This window comes from Natrix helvetica (genome assembly GCF_964273705.1).
Source record: "Natrix helvetica genome assembly, chromosome: 4".
Taxonomy (NCBI): Eukaryota; Metazoa; Chordata; class Lepidosauria; order Squamata; family Natricidae; genus Natrix; species Natrix helvetica.
The window spans coordinates 40,168,436-40,186,690 of record NC_138550.1 but is presented as its reverse complement, the minus strand read 5'-3'; the positions used below and the strand labels follow the sequence as shown (position 1 = coordinate 40,186,690).

The following is an 18,255-nucleotide window of genomic DNA, read 5'->3' as shown; positions in this document are numbered from 1 at the left end:
GTGATCTGGGAGGAGTGAATTTAACCATCACTCCTCTATCATGGTCAGATCACTCACTCCTCCGACTTGACTTCCCTGGTGCTACCCCTCGCTGCGGGGAGGCGGAACCGGAAAACACTAGATGGTTCCGCCCCAGGCGCTTGATGGAACCAGACAGGTTCCAGACGGAGCTTGGGCCACCTCCTGCAGCCGACCCGCCCTCGGGTAGAGGACCTGGTGGCCACGTGGAATAATGCGACTACCGGGGCCTTGAACCGGGTGGCGCCTTTGCGGCCTCTCCGGCGGCAACGATCCACCCTGGCTCCTTGGTTCACCGAGGAGCTAAGGGTGATGAAGCGCCGCAAGAGATGCCTAGAGAGTCGTTGGAGATCCTCCCGATCCGAATTGGACCGAGCACAGGTACGAGCCCATTTAAGGACGTACCTAGTGGCATTGAGAACGGCCAAACGTCGATATTGTGCCGCTCTCATTGCATCCGCAGAGAACCGCCCTGCCGCCCTGTTTCGGGTGTCCCGCTCCCTTCTGTTTGAGGCCGCGGGAGGCCCCTCTACAGGGTAGAGCAGAGGAGTTTGGGAAATATCTGCTGGATAAAGTCGCTCAAATCCGGAAGGATTGGGTCCCCTTCAGTGGCCCAGTCGAGACGCCAGTGGCGAGTCTTGAGAAACCTTTTTGGGAGGAGTTTGACTTGGTTGCCATCGAGGATTTGGACAGATTGCGTGGACGACTGCGACCTACCACATGTTTGCTAGACCCGTGTCCCTCCTGGCTTGTACTGGCTTCCTGGGAGGTTACACGCGACTGGCTCCTGGGCCTAGTGAACGCTTCGTTGGGTGAGGGGTCTCTCCCGGCCGCCTTGAAAGAGGCGGTGGTGAGACCCTTGCTCAAGAAGCCTTCCCTGGACCCTACGGAGCTGGCCAATTATCGTCCTGTCTCCAACCTTCCCTTTTTGGCGAAGGTTGCAGAGAGTGTGGTGGCTTCTCAGTTCCCACGACATCTGGAGGAGAATGATTATCTAGACCCGCGCCAGTCCGGCTTTCGCCCTGGGCACAGCACTGAGACGGCCTTGGTCGCGTTGGTAGACGATCTCTGGAGGGCCAGAGATAGGGGTTGCTCCTCTATCCTGGTCCTATTAGACCTCTCGGCGGCTTTTGATACCATCGACCATGGTATCCTGTTGCACCGACCTGAGGGGTTGGGGGTCCGGGGCACCGTTTTGCGGTGGTTCGGCTCCTACCTCTCCGGCCGGACGCAACGTGTGTTGGCAGGGGGGCAGAGGTCGACCCTAAGCCCCCTTACTTGTGGGGTGCCACAGGGGTCGGTCCTCTCGCCGCTCCTGTTCAACACATACATGAAGCCGCTGGGTGAGATCATCCGTGGTTTCGGGGTGGGATATCATCTGTACGCTGATGATACTCAGCTGTACATTTCCACCCCGAACCACCCCAACGAGGCCATCGAAGTGATGTCCCGGTGTGTGGAAGCCGTACGGGTCTGGATGGATGACAACCGACTCAGGCTCAACCCTTCCAAGACGGAGTGGCTGTGGGTTCCGGCCCCCCGGTTCAACCAGATAATTCCATCTCTGGCCATTGGGGGCATTCAACTTGCCCCCGTGGAGCGGGCGCGCAATTTGGGCGTCCTCCTGGATGCCAGGCTGTCCATGGATGAACATGTGACAGCCGTGGCCAGGGGGGCGTTCCACCAGGTTCGCCTGGTGCGCCAATTGCGCCCCCTATTGGACCGGGACGCCTTACGCACAGTCACCCATGCGCTGGTGACGTCTCGCCTGGACTACTGTAACGCTCTCTACATGGGGCTCCCCTTGAAATGCACTCGGAGACTGCAGTTGGTCCAGAATGCGGCCGCGCGGGTGATTATGGGGAGTACCAAGTACTCCCATGTGACACCTCTCCTGCGCGAGCTGCACTGGCTTCCTGTGGTCTATCGAGTGCGTTTCAAGGTTTTGATTACGATCTTTAAAGCGCTCCATGGCTCAGGACCTAGTTACCTGCGGGATCGTATTCTGCCCCATACATCCCTACGACCCATCCGCTCGCACAGAGAGGGACTTCTCCAGGTGCCGTCTACCAGACAGTGCCATGGGGCGGCGCCTAGGAGCAGAGCCTTCTCTGTGGCGGGCCCAGCCCTGTGGAATGACCTCCCCCCGGATATTAGGACTACTACTGACCTCCGCTCCTTCCGTGTCAAGCTCAAGACCCACCTTTTCCAAATAGCTGGCCTGGCTCGACCATAACTTAGTAACGCTCCTGATGGGTTTTTTAATTTGGTAATTCTATTAGGGGATTTTAAATTGTATTTTTAACTGTCTTTCACTTAAGTCCATCCTCCTCCATGCACATATGTATATGTCTCTGTTTTTTTTTGTATATATGTTTGTCTTATGTGTATTTTTTATCTGTTTGATTGTACGCCGCCCCGAGTCCTTGGGGAGAGGGTTGCGGCTAATCAAATAAAATTATTATTATTATTATTATTAAAGAGAAGCTGCCTGTGAGGGAGCCATGGAACAAAATAAAGGTGCTCTAGGGATCCCCCCCCAAAAAGGCAGCAAAGAACCCCAGCCTGGTGCGCGTCCCCCTCAAATCTTTTTGCCACTGCTTCGGTGGGCATGGGTTGGTGGTGGGGAGTCATGTGACTGAGTGTGCATGAGTGATGTCAAGTTGGCCACGCCCACTCAGTCACATGCCCATCTAGCCATGCCCACCAAATAGTGAAAAAAATTGAAACCCACCTGATTGGAAGTGGCTCAAATTACTCCCTGGAGTGGTACCTTTTCCTTTCCTGGTGGGTTGTATTGGAGACTAGACTATTACAATTATATGATTCTACCCAAATGTCTATATTAAAAAGAATAAGTGCTTCAAAGTAGCATCTTTGCTTGAGAACCTGACTTAAATCAACAATGTACCCAAAACTGTAACACTTCATTTCTAATACCTGTCATAATGGAAATATTTAAACATACTTTTTTTTTTACAAACACTTTCCTTACCTTTTAATGGGAGAAAACAGCCAATTCTTCACTTGGCTGCATCTGACATCAAACAAGGAAACTTGGTTAAGAATGCTTTGAAATTAACGTGAAAAAATGGCTCCTGTTCATTTTTATATGAGGAATTATCTCAGAATGAGGTGATAATTAGGCTTGAACAGAACACATACTTTCAACCTTTGGACAGACACATGATTTATAACTGGGATGCCAAAGAAGGAAATAGCTGTCGGAGAAAGAGCCACGAAATCCCTACTATGCTACTTCCACTTGGGCCATTGCCAGACCAGGGGGGTTGGGTTGAACGGGGAGAAAGCGAATCCTGCTGCAATATTAGAGAATGCTACAAAAAACGCCGAAGTAGCTCCTTATCACGTGTCAGCCCCCCAACGAAGGCGAGGCCGTGCTTTTCTAACAACTCCCCCCATGCGAGAGTGGCAGCTGGCAGTCCCAACCACTTTCCACCAGGAGAAGCGAAAGGCAGGGCCTCGTGAAAAGGAGACGTGGGATTCAGGAGGTGTGCGTGATTGACAAGGGCGCAGCTCAATAGGCGCGCGGCACTCCCCCTCACCTCTTCCACCCCTCTCCAACCATGGGCGGGGGTGGAACAATGGGAGGAAAAGGAGATGGAAGCAGGAAAATGGCAGCGGCGTTGGCAGCGGCGGCTTTAGCGGCGTCTCCGGGCAGCGGCGTCTCGCGGCAGGGCGCGCCGTCCCCAGCCTCCTTCCCCGCACTGCTCCTGCTTGCGGCTCTTTCGTCCCTGCGTGAGTCCGAGGCTTGTCGCATTGGGCGCTGTGCAGCTGGGGGGGAAACGGAGGTGGGGGGAAACAGAGAGAGAGCAAGAGGAAGGAGAGGCTACTTCCTCCTCGGGAGACCCGCCGCCCTCTTAGCCAGACCTGGCGTGGGCCGGAGGTGGAGGAGGAAGACCAGCTCTCCCCCCGGCGTTAGTTTGCGCCTGGGGTGCATGCGGGGGGAAAGAAGAGAGCCAGGCTGACCGCTGGGCAAAAGGCGAAGGAGCGGAGGGCAGTGCTGCTTTTGTGGGATGGACGTGAGGGCTGGATAGGAGCTGTAAGCAACCCACCCTTCCAATAATATATTGACAGGGTACCTCGTTTGCTTCCTTGTACATGAAAATGGTGTGTATGGCGGGGAGGTGGGGGAGAGACAGATAAATGTACGTGTCAGGAAGGATGATGGTGCCTGGACATTTTAATCGCTTTGCAAAACAATCTAGAACTGACCCTACTACAGAGACGCAGGTGTTCTCTCTCTCTCTCTCTCTCTCTCTCTCTCTCTCTCTCTCTCTCTCTCTCTCTCTCTCTCTCTCTCTTCTCTCTCTCTCTCTCTCTCTCTCTCTCTCTCTCTCTCTCTCTCTCTCTCTCTCTCTCTCTCTCTCTCTCTCTCTCTCTCTCTCTCTCTCTCTCTCTCTCTCTCTCTCTCTCTCTCTCTCTCTCTCTCTCTCTCTCTCTCTCTCTCTCTCTCTCTCTCTCTCTCTCTCTCTCTCTCTCTCTCTCTCTCTCTCTCTCTCTCTCTCTCTCTCTCTCTCTCTCTCTCTCTCTCTCTCACACACACACACACACACACACACACACACACCGTTGCCCCGTTTGGAATGCCCTGCCTACCCTCGATTCTTGTTGTCAACATCTCAATTGTACAAATAACGGGATGTTCTGATTGAGGAAAGTAGGGTGTGGAAAGGTGGAAAAGAGTCGCTACGTTCTTGAACGAATACACTACACGTAAGCGGCAGGAGGTACTGATTCTAGCGCTTATAGTAGGGATGTGGTGGTTGGTTTTCCAGGACTGTTATTTGACCGAACAAGTACACAATGAAAATAAATCACACCAAATGGGCATAAGTATAATTGTATGCTTTAAACGGTTTTAGAATTTCAAGTTCCTTATTTTATTTACTAAATAAATTAATATATCAATCAATTGATTGATTGTTTACCAAGAAACTGTGCAGTTTGTCTTCTTGGGAGCAAGAAGACAACTCCTCAGTTTTATCCCTAGTGCTATTTGGATTCATATGTCTCAGAGGTGCTAACTAACTGAAGCTTTGATGATGTCCTGATAAGACCCAAGTTGTGAGCAGACTCAGCTCATACACATTATGTTAGACCCGAACATCAGTTTTAGGAATTGGTTCCTATAACATTTGCAGCTGTTTTTCCACTGAAAACAAATGGTAAACATGATTCATATGTTACCAGAAAGAGGATGTTGCTTAGCTGAAAATAGGCTTATCCAAATGATATGATATCCTTGAAGCCACTAGTTTGCTAATCTGTGCTCAGGCTACAGTGTAATTGGAAATATTCTATCTTGATGCTCCCATTTCTCTCTCATAATCAATGTAGGTAATATATGTAAAAGTAATAACATGCAAAAGAACAACTAACAACATTAAAATGATTTTATAAATCCAAACTATCTCTTAATTGTGGCAAAGGGCTATATTTCTACAAATTAATTTATATATTACCTCATCCTTTCCCAGTCTGGTGCCAAGATCGACAATAATTCTGTAGCCTGCAGCAATATTAGCAGTATGAAGGTCGCATTATTCCCTACTTCTGAGTTTTATTACCATGAAATTTTTACATTAAATCAGCATTTCATATTTGATGTATTCTATATGTTACACACCAAACAGAACAGTAGTAAAATTGTGTAGCATTTATCATTCATTATCATTCAATACGAGTGCTAGTTATTTTTCATGTGTGATGTGGATATAAGTCAAGCTAATACTAAAATTCAACCAGTGTGATTCTTAGTATTGTGTTCGTTTGAAACTTATTAATATTTTATTCTGATGATACCATACTTGCATTTTTAAAAAGTCATTGGAAAGATTATATCAGTTGAAAATATTGTTTCATTTTCAAGTTCCATACTTTATATTACAGTAGTTACAAAAGGTGTTGTAAGACTTATAAATTTGTGCTGTATATTTATCAGAAGTGAGATTTTCCCACAATTAGATCATCAAAGAAAGAAAAAAAAACTAATGGCAACTCTAATGAGATTAGCAGTAGTTAAAACAAATGCAAGTTTTGTCATGGTTTATTGCAACCTTGTGTCCCAGAGGTAAATGTAAAGAGGGATGATTCTCCCCCCCCCCTTTTTTTTTTTTTTGTATATGGCAGACTTGTGTCTCCCAGAGAGTTTAGTTTAGAACAGTGGCCCCCAACCACTGGTTTGATGGAGAGAAATTTTTCCACGGACCGGAGAGAGAATGGTTTAGTGTGCTGCCTGCACCCTGCAGATGGGACTTCGCATGTTTGCATGGCCTGTTTTGGGCATGCCATGCCAGGAGTCTTGGGATTGGGGACCCCTGTTTTAGAATACAAAGTACTATATTTATTTTCTTCTTCCCCTTTCTGCTTAGCATTTTGTTTATAAATTTGTCTATTTCTTTTTTACTGGCACAGAAAATCTAGAGTATTTTAAAACTGAATTCATTATTTAAAACCTGAGTTGAATGTTGAACTGATGGGCTTAGGGCTCGATTCAGAAATCTACTTAAAGACCTCATCCCTTAAATAGAAACTGACTTAGATCTGGTTCCATTGTAACCCTAAGCTAAAATGTGCCTTTTTCATTTTTGTTTAGCACAGTTATCCAAAACTGTGATATGTAGTTGGAACCATCTATACATCAGTGTAAGCCAAAGGCAAACAATATTTCACTTTAGCATTGGAGATTATGCTTTGGATATAACTTATTCCAAAATGGAAAGGTTTCCCCCCCCTTTCTTTCTGAATTTCATCAAAATATTTCTTCTCATATTGCACTTATTGAATAAACATCTTATTTTCTTCCATGAAACCAATATTTTAAAGAGATAACTGAAAATAAAAGCATTAGTTAGTAATCAAATTTGCGCCTCCACAAAGCATTATTTTAAAAACCTCAATGTAATGGGGGAAAGACCTTAGCATGATTGTTTACGCACAGTTCTGGAAGAATAAGAAATTGGCTGCATTTTTAAATCTAGACTTGCTTTTTGTCTTACATTAACGGTTTCTCAAAAATATAAATCTAGCTGTTGCTGTTACACATGTTGAGACAAGAAAAAATTATCCATGAAGCAACAATTAAGAAGTGTGTTCATGTTTGTTCTGTCTACGTCTAAGTAGGATAATTTGACTAGAAGCAAAAATTGTTCCTTTCAGATTGGTTCTGCAAGTTGAACTGGGCTGATATTAATAGGAAAATGAAATAATGCTCCAGATGGTTGCCTACAAACAGCTTGCTTCAGGGATAGGCAACCTATTATCTTTCAAGTATTCAGATATAAACCACTGTCATTTTGGCCAGCAAGGAAGAACTAGAAGTTATTATCCATACCATTTGGAGAATCCCATAGTAGCAACTTATGACAGAGTTATTAATCCAAGTAGTGACTGGCTAAATTGGTAGCATTACATTACAAAGTCAACAAATTCTACTCAAGTTTTTGAGTTGGTGAGGTACTGGATGCTTACAGAACTGATGCTTACTTCTGATTAAAATACGACAGATGAACAATTGTTGAATGGATATAGAGATAATCACACTGATAAAACACAGTGTTAGTTATCCTTTTCCCAGATAAGTGAGATATTCCACTATTTGGGGAGGGGCTGTTCATGCTCACACTTAATATGCGTTATCTTTGGTGACTCTTTGCTTATACCCATACAGATCAAAAATACATTGTGCAAGTTATATGGCTATCTGCTTAGGCCAAACTGTTTAAAATTATTCTATGACTTTCACAATGTTATCATTTTCAATGTTCAATCGGACTGTTTTAAATTCCAAGCATACGTTACAGTTTTTCAATAGTAGATCAAAGGCGTATGGAGTATTCTTTAGCAAACAAAATATAGTAAGTTAACATATTTTCAATTTCTTTCAATTCTCATTGCAATAGTTCATTGTACTGTCAAGTAGCATGTGACCATCTAGATGCTTTGAACTCAAATTTTGATTAACCCTTGCAAGCCTGTCAATACCGATTATTATACTGTGGGTTCCTTCTTACTAGAAGCAAATCCAGAAAAGAAACATCCTTTTATTGAAACCAGAAACTAAGCAACTTAATGCATCTTAAAGATGGCTAATGGTAAGGAAGTTTTAGTTCAAACTATTTATTTGGCTTGAGTCAGGCTAGTATTAATCTCTAGATTAATTCAATATAGTACGATAATCAAAATAGATTGCCTGTAATATTTACTTTTTTGTTGACTAAACTCCAACTCTGGAGTAACAGTTGTTGAATAATTATTGTCAAAACCCTGTTTTACAAAATCTTGGTATATAATTTAGAAAACACTTTCATTATCCCAATTTGATTAGTGTGGTATGCACTTTGTGCATTTTATGCTGTGACTCTTTCAAAAAGCTTTGGCAATGTGAAATCCAAAAAATGATGAGATCAAGTGTTGCTCTTTACTATGTTCTGGCATTATTAAAATCGGTAAATATTGTCAGGTGGCCTAGAATAACCAGTGGTGATTCTGTGTCCCAACCTCTTATAAGCAGATTTTGATGATTACTTTCATCAGGAATATTATTTTAAGTTGATTTCCCTGCGTGTTTGATCAAAATCTGAAACCGCCTTGAACTAAAGCACAATGCTGTAATATCTATTAGCTGTGAACATTATGAATTATTCTATGAAAGTCAGGAAACATCAGCAGTGTTAAAAGAGGGATATTCATGGTACTGCTTCAGAGTTAATCATAAACTATGATTTCATCATCTGAAAAGAATAATATCAGCCAGCTCTCCCAGTTAAGTGCTCAATGGTATTGTGCTGTAATTTTCTTATCTATTCTGGCCAACTGAGTTGTTCCAACTCATCCTGAATATAGTAGTTTTAAGAAGATGTTTCAAGCTAACGTTTTCTGGGAATTTAAACTTCAAATTCTTAAAAATTGGGACACAAATGTCAACATATAGAGATGTTCACACAAAGGTTAAAGCCTAATTTGTGTACTAATCTGGAATGTTAGCATGTTGTTTGTTTTGGTTTAATCATTGGTGTCCCCTGGTTAGGAAAATTTAATGACATTTTTTTCAAACTAAAATGCTCTCTGAGAACATATGTCAATAAAGCACATGTTTTAGGATATTGAGATCCTGTAATTATGATTCTGAAATTGTTGTTTTCTTAAGCTTCACAGTGCCTGGGTGGAGTTTTTCAGAGTAAACATTGGTATTGTTTCTCTCCCCCCCCCCTCTAATTTCAGAAACCTTAATGTTGCATTGAAACATTTCGTTACATTGTTTTTCAGAGGAAGTTGACTGGATACTGAAACAATTGCTTTCTCTAGTTGTGTGTGTGGTGTTTTGATTCTATAGATTTATCATTAGAAAACATTGTTGGATGTTGCAACATGTTTCTGGAGAAGGATTAACAGTTTCTAACTTTGTTACTAGGCTTTCTTCAATATTTTAGAAACAGTATTTTTGTAAAACAGCAACAAACCCCAAAGTATTTCAGGTGGCTCCTTTTCAAAATCCAAATCTAAAATTTGAAACTATATTCAGGTCTTTTATAGAAACTATAATTCATATAGTCTCCTAGTTTGACAAAATGTGACAAAATTCTTCCCAAAGAACGCCAAATGTCTAATTGAAATGTCCATATGTATTTCCCTGTTTGATTTTCTAGTACTGGTATGCATTCATTGAATGGTTTTTCCCACCCACCTCTATCTCCAAGTATGTCACTAGATGGCTACAGTTTTTGAAAGAAAAATACCATTGTATTTGTTTCAGATTGCTGATTTAAAGAACGCCAGTATTTAATACTGATATTTCTGTTCTGACAATATTTAAAGATTTAATTTTGAGATTTAAACCTAGCTCTTAGTATATATCCTCTTAGGTCTCCAATGTTTTTTTTAAACAGTTTTTAAACTGATGAAGAAGTGACATTTTTTTTAGAGGTACCAAAAAAACCAAGATTCTTTGGATTGTAGAAAGAAAACTGTAATATGATCAGGTCTATTTGAATCATAATTGACTAGAACCACACATCGTGCTAATTAGAATTCATTTTTACATGGCAAATTTTGGAAATTGCCACTGTATAATGGCATTAGACATGTTCAACACTTTCTACCAGCCAGCTGTGAAAGTAGATTAAAAAGAAAGGATGAAACTGAGTTTGATAGAAATGTAGTCAAAAAATAGAATATATGTAGCTCAGGGCTTAACTGTGGAGTCCTTGATGTTCTCTGAGCTTGATTGTTTGCATGAGACATTCTATTACTTGACTAGGTAATATCATCAGTGCTGCAAACCAAGGACTCTCCAGTCACAAGATATCCAATTTGAATACCTAGAGGTTTTGGAAAAAACCTGGTGGTGGTATACCTATTCTGAAAGACAGTTGATGGGTCAGCTAATTGGACAAGAACAAATGTTCCACCTATATTCAAAATGTGGAAATTTGTTTTTGTAGATTTTGGAATGTTGTCATTCCAGATTTAATCAAAACATAATACTCAAAGGATTTTAGTATTATGGATCTAGGTAACTTTGTGCATCATAAGCTGAACTTGAGCTACCAGAGTGGTGCATCTGCTGTGTATGCCTAACATCTCATAGCAAATGTAGTCTTAGAAATAATAAAGTAGCCAAGAGCAAGATAAGTAATTCTTTTCTTTCTGTTCTGTATTGATCAAATTGAACATAGAACATTGTGTCCAATAATAGGCTCCAGATTTTAGAAACGACATCAACAACATAGAGTTTGGCCAGAAGAAAGCAATTAACATGCTAAGAGATCTGGAAGGACACGCTATAAGGAATGGGTAGAGGGTATTAGCTATGATTAGCTTGCAGAAGTCTATGTGTTGCATGATGCCTGTCCTCAGATATCTGCCAAGCTGTCAGGAAGAAGACCGGAAGAGAAATAGTAGGGTTAAATAACAAGGAAATATATTTTGGTTGAATATTTAAAAAAATCCTAACCATAATGATTCTTCAGCGATGGTATGGAATTACTTGGGAGATAGTGGAGGCTTTTCTGCTGCAGGTGTTTAAACAGAAGCTGGATGGCCATCTGTTGAGGATGGAATAATAATGGATAAGCAGGTGGCTGGGCCAAATTACATTTTAAGATTCTTTCCAGTGCTTGTTATTATTTACAGGTAACTCTTGCTTAACAATGATAATTGAGATTGGCATTTTTGTTGCTAAGTGATATAGTCATAAATGCAATCCTGGCAGTCCCTATCATTAAGCAGGGATGCTGCTATAGCCAGAACTTTGAGGCCTGGGGTTAAGTAACATTCGTTCAGCAGCATTGCATCTTCAAACAGTCATTGGACGAGTAGTTAAGGAGTACCCGTAACTGAATATCCCATGATATTTTAATTATTATGCCAATTCTAGATTGAAAGACATGTTTACAGTTCATGCAAAAGATTAAGTGCCGCCAGTCAAATTATATATTTTCCTAAATCAACAGAACCACTACATGGTGCAAAGTTAAATACAGCATCTTCCTTCTCTGTCTTTGAGTGTATTTTTTCTAATTATGTACAGTTGTTTACATTTTCAAAATTAACAACAATGAAAAGTGGTAAAAAATGATAGAAGTTCAATGTTTTAACAGCCAGATAAAAACCAGTTGTTAACTTATTACACAGTGAGAAAATAAACCACCAATATCTGTAAGCCCTTTATTAATTCTAAATTAAGAAGTAGGCAGGGAATAGAATAATGCACCTATATAGTGTAGTACATTAACTTCATTAAATGCTTGCACACTTATGTATAGAACACTTAGCTATATAATATTAAGTAGAGAGAAAAACATTTTGTCATTCTGCACTTTAGAATTGCAAGTGGTTGTTCTTATATCAAATGGGTAGCAAAAGAGGGAAGTAATATTGTCTTCTGTCTTTAAATTAGGCTTGCTGGGAAATGAAATTAGGTGTCTGCATAATAAAGATGAAAAATTCTGAAATAATGTGTTGTATTGAATTTCTCTCCTGAGAATCCATAGAAAGTCTGGTATGCACATGGCAGTAAATTGTAATATTGCAACCATACTTTATACAAAATCAAAACCAACCAGCCACATGATGGCTTAATGAGATAAGTGAAACTGATTTTCTACTCCATCTCTTAGATTTAATAGATTCTAGAATCTTCTTTTGGAGAGTGTTGATATTTATGAAGGATCTGGTATTCCAATTCTTGTAATGATGTTCTTGATAGTCCAGGTTTCAGCTGTGGAGGTATACACGCCGACAGACTTTCCTGTGGAGAATGGGACTGAGGCAAAGCTTCCATGCACTTTTACTTCCACAGAAGTGATCAGCAGTTCAGCTTCTGTCACCTGGAGTTTCCAAGGCGAGGGATCATCATCTCCTGTCTCGGTAAGATATTGTTTGCAAAAGAAAATCATAAGAAGTAAAAAGTCCTGCCTAATCTTGCATTGCTCTCTGTACTACTGAAAGCCAGATTGTTTTCCGGTAGACTCGAGGGAGGGGCGACTCCTGGGATATTCTCACAGCCTGATTGGTCCAAAAGACTGAGGCAAATCTTTTTAACCTCCTCCTTTCCCTGTGGCTCCCAGTTCCTCTCAGTCTTTTGGTCCAAGCACTGGGTTTGTGGTTCCCAGAGAGAGTGAGTAAATTTTAGTATTTGTTTGGATTTGATCTATTGGCTACTTTAAATTCTAAATGTCTGAGCTGCTGTCTTGCAGGGATAAGGTCCTCCGTCCCGCAGCAAGCCGAAGGAGGGCTAATTCACTTCTCGCCCTCTCCTCGTGAGTTTCTGGAGCTCTGTCCGATCCCTGGAACTGCGGGGGTGTCAGGCTCCATTTCTGCAGCTCCGCGGGAAGGGCTGCCAGATAGAGGCGCTGATCAGGCTACGGACGGCTTAATTTAACACCGGGAAGCCGTGCCTGGGCGAAACAAGCTGCAGCAAGCTTTTCAAGCCGCTGCTGAAGAAAAAAAGGACGATTTAAATTGTGCAGAGACCTCCGGCGGCCATTTCAGAAGCGTGCATGTGAAGGTGGCCATTTTGGAAGCGCGCATGTGGAGGTGGCCATTTTCTGGCCCAGAATCGTTGGCTTGCATTGTGGTCGAGTCGGGCTGGCAAGCTTCAGCATCAGCAGCCCACTAATTGTTCCCACAAGGCCCTTGCATCGGCTGGTGGCTCTGGGCGAGACATCGGAGGACACGTGAGTGGCACCAATGGCAGAGAGCAGGCAGTTCACTTCATGGCCCCCGGGGAATGCCCACCAATCAGCCTTCCACCCAGGGGGTTTAGCCCTTCTTCTCCCTCTATCTCCCCCTCTGGGACACACAGGCAATCTGGGCTGGAAATTTCCCCATCCCCTCCTGCCTCTCCTCAAAGGCCCAGGGAGGAGGTCAGGGATCCATTGGAAGGTTCATCCTGGGATTTCCTCTCCCCCTACACCCTGCCTCCACAGTGTCCTGCCCCAGGACACTCAGAAGATGAATTTGAAGATCTGGAGTTGCTCCCTGAGAGCATCAAGAGACTTATTTCCTCAGCCATCTCCAAGGGAATTGTTTCTGCAGTTTCCTTAAGGGAAAGTTATTCTTCTAGGGAACCTAGGTCCCAGGTTTCTCATCAAGCTAGGAGCTCCTCAGATTTTAGACATCAGACAGCTAGGCCTCCTTCGCTCTCAATAGTCAGTGAGGGCTCAGTGTTAGAGGATGACACCAGTCAGGACATGGGAATTTCGGAGGATGAAGAGACTGTCCTCCCGGATCCCCCGGCCTTTCCAAATCTCTTTGCCTATCCAATGTTTAAAACCTTGTTAAACAAAGCTAGGAAGACCACTAAGGTCGGGACAGGTGATCCTGCCATTCCTCCACCCGGAGACCCTAATTTGGTCATGTTCTCCAATACAGTGACCAACAAGGAGGAGGTCCCTGCTCCTCCCCTTTTTGTGAAGGTGGAAAAGAATCAGTGGGCTTGCCCTTCCACCTTTCCTAATCCAGAGAGCAACGACGGCCACTTCTATAACATGGAGCAGGCCTTCTCCCAGGCGCTTCAAATACCTAAAGTAGCCACCCTAGCCAACGCCTCATCCATAGTGTCAGGGGATGTGGCTGATAAGTTGAAGCCGGAGGACAAGTGGGCGGAGCTTACATTACGTAAGAATTTCAACGCCTCGGCATGGGCCATAAAGTCCGCTGCAGCTACCTCTTATTTCAACCCGATCAACAGTCATGTGGTTTCGCCAGTTGCAGGACGCATTCCTGTTCAGGATGAGCAACTTCACCAGGATATCACAAAGATAATTGCCGCCACGCAGTTTTCGGCAGATGTCACCCTTGATGCTGTAAAGTACTCATCCCGAGCTCTAGCTACCTCAGTGACTTCCAGGCAGTTGTTATGGTTACGTAATTGGCAAATGGATAACAAGTCCAAGTGGAGTCTGGCGGCTGCTCCCTACACTGGGACTAATCTCTTTGGCGAATCCTTAGGTCTGATTCTCATAGAGAACAAAGACAAAAAGAAGGTCTTGCCTACCAATACCAAGAAGACGGACTAGCGTCCGTCCTCATTCCGTAGACAGTCATTCAGGGCCCCTGAACAAGAGTATCAGCATCAGAGATTCGTCCCTTATAGATCTGATAGGCAGTTCCAGAGGCCCTACTACCAGGACAGAGGTAGGTACCAGGATCAGTCCAGGAGGCCCTTTCGTGGAGGGGGCGCCCCTTCCACAAAGGGAAATGACTCCAACCTGGGGTTTCCTATTGGCGGCCGTCTGGAACTCTTTGCAAATCAGTGGGACCAAGTGACATCAGATGCATGGGTATAGGCCACGGTCAGGAACGGCCTCTGTCTAGAATTCCTCTCCATGACCCCGACTTTCTTCAGAACCTTTCCACCATCCTGGGACCCGGAACGCTGTCGTCTGATGTCCCTAGCCATACAACATCTGCTGGACATCCAGGCGGTAGAGCCGGTCCCACGGATGGAATGAGGATTGGTTCACTACTCCAACCTATTCGTTGTTCCGAAGAGCTCTGGGGGCTGGAGGGTGATACTGGACCTCAAGCGCCTCAGTCGTTATCTGGTATATAGGCACTTCAAAATGTCATCCCTCAGGTCCATTCTACAGGGCATCAGGCGGGGGGATCCCCATCCTCCATGCTCATCGCAGTTTCCTGCGTTTTTCCTACAACGGGCTCCATTTCCAATAGAGGGCCTTCTCCTTCAGGTTAGCTTCAGCCCCGCGCACATTCACAAAGATCCTGGTGGCATTGGCGGCTCACCTCCACTCTGTACTGGTGAGACTACAATGCTATCTCGACTATGTATTCGTGCAAGCTCACTCTCAGGCCTGGGCTGTCCACGACCTCAAACTCACCAATCGGACTCTACAAGCCCTGGGGTTTTCTGTCAACTTCCCCAAAAGTCATCTCTTGCCCTCTATGAAGATCTTACACTTGGGGGTGGTGATAGACTCCATGGAGGGCACGGTTTGACTATCCTCAGAGCGGCTCGTCAGTCTTCAGGCCCTGGCAAGGCAGGTGTGCTCAAGGCGGTCAGTTTCCATCCTGACCTTGGCCCGCCTATTGGGCAAGATGGTGTTGTGCATAGGGATTGTCCCCTGGGCATGGCTTCATTCCTGGACCCTGCAGTGGGCCCTCATCCTGTTCCAGTGAAAATGCATGAGCAACTCTCCATGACTCATCTATCTACCAGTGGACGTGCGCCTATCCCTGTGGTGGTGGCTGTCCCTGGCTCTTCAATGTGGATCGGAGTTCGGGGAGCGAGAGACCATCACTACAGACACAAGCCTGTTTGTTTGTAGGGCAACTCATGGACTCCAACATGACACAGTGCTGTTGGACCTTCGCCACAATATAAACTGGCTGGAACTGAAGGCTGCCCGGCTGGCCCTCCAACTGTTCATGAGTTCGATAGAGGGCCACCACGTCCTTCTGTTCACAGACAGTGCGGCCACAAAGGCCCACATAAACCGTCAAGGGGGAACTCATTCCAGAGCCCTTTGGCTGGAGCATTGAAACTTGGCTCCTGGGGAGAGAGACATCTTGCGTCAGTGGTGTCGGAGCACATCTCGGGCATGGCCAACCACCAGGCTGATTGGTTGAGCCACGCGACTGTTGACCACGGGGAGTGGCAGATTTTACCCGAACTCTTCCAAAAGATTTGCCAGAGGTTCGGCAATCCGTTGGTGGACTTGTTCGAGACTCCAACAAATGCCCAGTTTCCAAGATTCTTCTCTCAATTCCTGACCCGGGCCGCAGAAGGAACAGACACTCTCCAGAGCAGATGGCCTCCAGACCTATTGTACGCATTTCCCCCGCTCCCTCTGATACCGGGGACACTGAGGAAGATAATGGTAGAGAGGGTGGACATCATTCTGATAGCACTTACTGGCCCAGATGGCCTTGGTTTGTGGACCTTGTCCAGCTCTCCATCTCTCCCCCATGGAGGATTCCTCGGGAGGAGCTCTCCCTGCGCCAGGGGGTCTTGATTCACCCAGAGCCCCAGTGGATCCACCTGACCGCCTGGTGCTTGAGCGGAGCCTCATGAGAAGTGCCAACTTGTCCTCCTGAGTTATAGTGACCATCGAGGTGTCTAGACGCCCCCCCACCATGCGGATATATAATTCCACATGGGCAGCCTTTGTTAAGTGGTGCAGCCCACTCAGGATTTCTCCAACGGAGGCTTCGGTCGCTCAAATTCTGGTCTTCCTCCAAAAAGGTCTGGATGGGGGTCTCTCTCACAACACTTTGCGGCATCAGGTAGCCGCCCTGGCCTCAGTTCTACCAGGGGACAATCATTCGTCTCTCTCCACCATTTCCTGGTCAACAGATTTCTGAGGGAAGCCACTAATTTACAGCCTTGATGGGGACTCGCGTCCATAGGTTCCCAACTTGGGACCTACCCCTTGTCCTTAGGGCCTTGACGGGAACTTGCGTAGTGTCCACCTTAGGTTCCTATCCCTCAAGGTGGCATTCCTTGTAGCCGTGATTTTTGCCAGACGCTTTTCCGAGTTGGGGGCTCTGTCATCTAAGGACGACCTCTGTCAGTTTCACCAGGATAGAGTGGTCCTACGGTTGGACCCTACCTTTCTCCCAAAGGTCAATTCGCCCTTCCAACGGGCGCAGGAGGTCATCCTTCCCAATTTCTGTTTGGCTCCCTCCCATGAGAGGGAGCGCCTTTGGCACCGGCTGGTCGTTCGTTGCACTTTGTGCATTTATCTCCAACACACGTCTTCCTTCCGTAGGTCTGAGGCCCTCTTTATTTCATTTCAGCCTGGCTCCTTGGGAGCCAGAGTTTCTTCTGCCACCATTGGCAGATGGTTACGCCAGGCCATCTCTACGGCCTACGAGTCCTTGGGCTGCCACCCCTTCGGGGATCACGGCTCACTCCACACGGAGTGCCACTACTACAGCAGTGTGGGCCATGAGGGCTCCTTTCGAAGACATTTGTCGGGCGGCCACTTGGTCATCCCCGACTCCGTTCATCCGCCACTACTGGCTGGATGCCTTTGCATCGGCTGAGGCGTCCTTTGGGCATAGGGTACTACAACAGGTAGCAACTGTCCCTCCCCCCGAATCTTAGTTTCCCCCTCAGGGACTGAGCTTGGGTACGTCCCAGGAGTTGCCCCTCCCTCGAGTCTACCGGAAAAAGAACGTTGGTCCTTACCTGAACGTTTCTTGTCAGTAGACGAGAGGGAGGGGCGACATCCCATCCTAGTTAGATGTAGGTGATAATCAGTCAAGGTGAGGGGCAGGGTGGTGGTCTTCTCTTGCTGTTGTCTGTTTTCTTGGCAGCTTGCTCTGGTCATGCGACTTCAAGGAACTGGGAGCCACAGGGAAAGGAGGAGGTTAAAAAGATTTCCCTCAGTCTTTTGGACCAATCAGGCTGTGTAAATATCCCAGGAGTTGCTCCTCCCTCTCGTCTACCGAAAAGAAACGTTCAGGTAAGGACCAAAGTTCTTTCCTTTGAAATGTTGGTTAAGATATTAATTGTATTTTGCACCAAAGTTGGTTGTCACCAAAAACCTTGCTTAGATGAGGAAATGTTTTAACCCACTTCACATGCTTGGTTAGATATCTTTTTATCTTGACATGATTGGAAAAATTATAAACTAATACCAGAATGAAATCATGTAATAGTAATAGTATTAATAATAGTTATCAGTACATTATTTTGAGAAAAGAAAAACAGAATTGAAGAAAGTCGGGTAGAGCAAGATACCT

At 45.0% G+C, this 18,255-nt stretch overlaps 1 protein-coding gene across 1 annotated transcript in view; it reads left to right on the top strand.

The window, feature by feature from the left end:
• The first annotated feature begins 3,580 nt into the window (after window positions 1-3,580).
• Window positions 3,581-18,255, top strand: part of MPZL1 (myelin protein zero like 1) — a 35,555-nt gene continuing 20,880 nt past the window's right edge. The window contains exons 1-2 of the mRNA XM_081951680.1: window positions 3,581-3,777; window positions 12,251-12,411. Of these exons, the coding sequence (XP_081807806.1) occupies window positions 3,606-3,777; window positions 12,251-12,411 (333 nt within the window). The 5' untranslated portion in view covers window positions 3,581-3,605. The remainder of the gene's footprint in view (window positions 3,778-12,250; window positions 12,412-18,255) is intronic.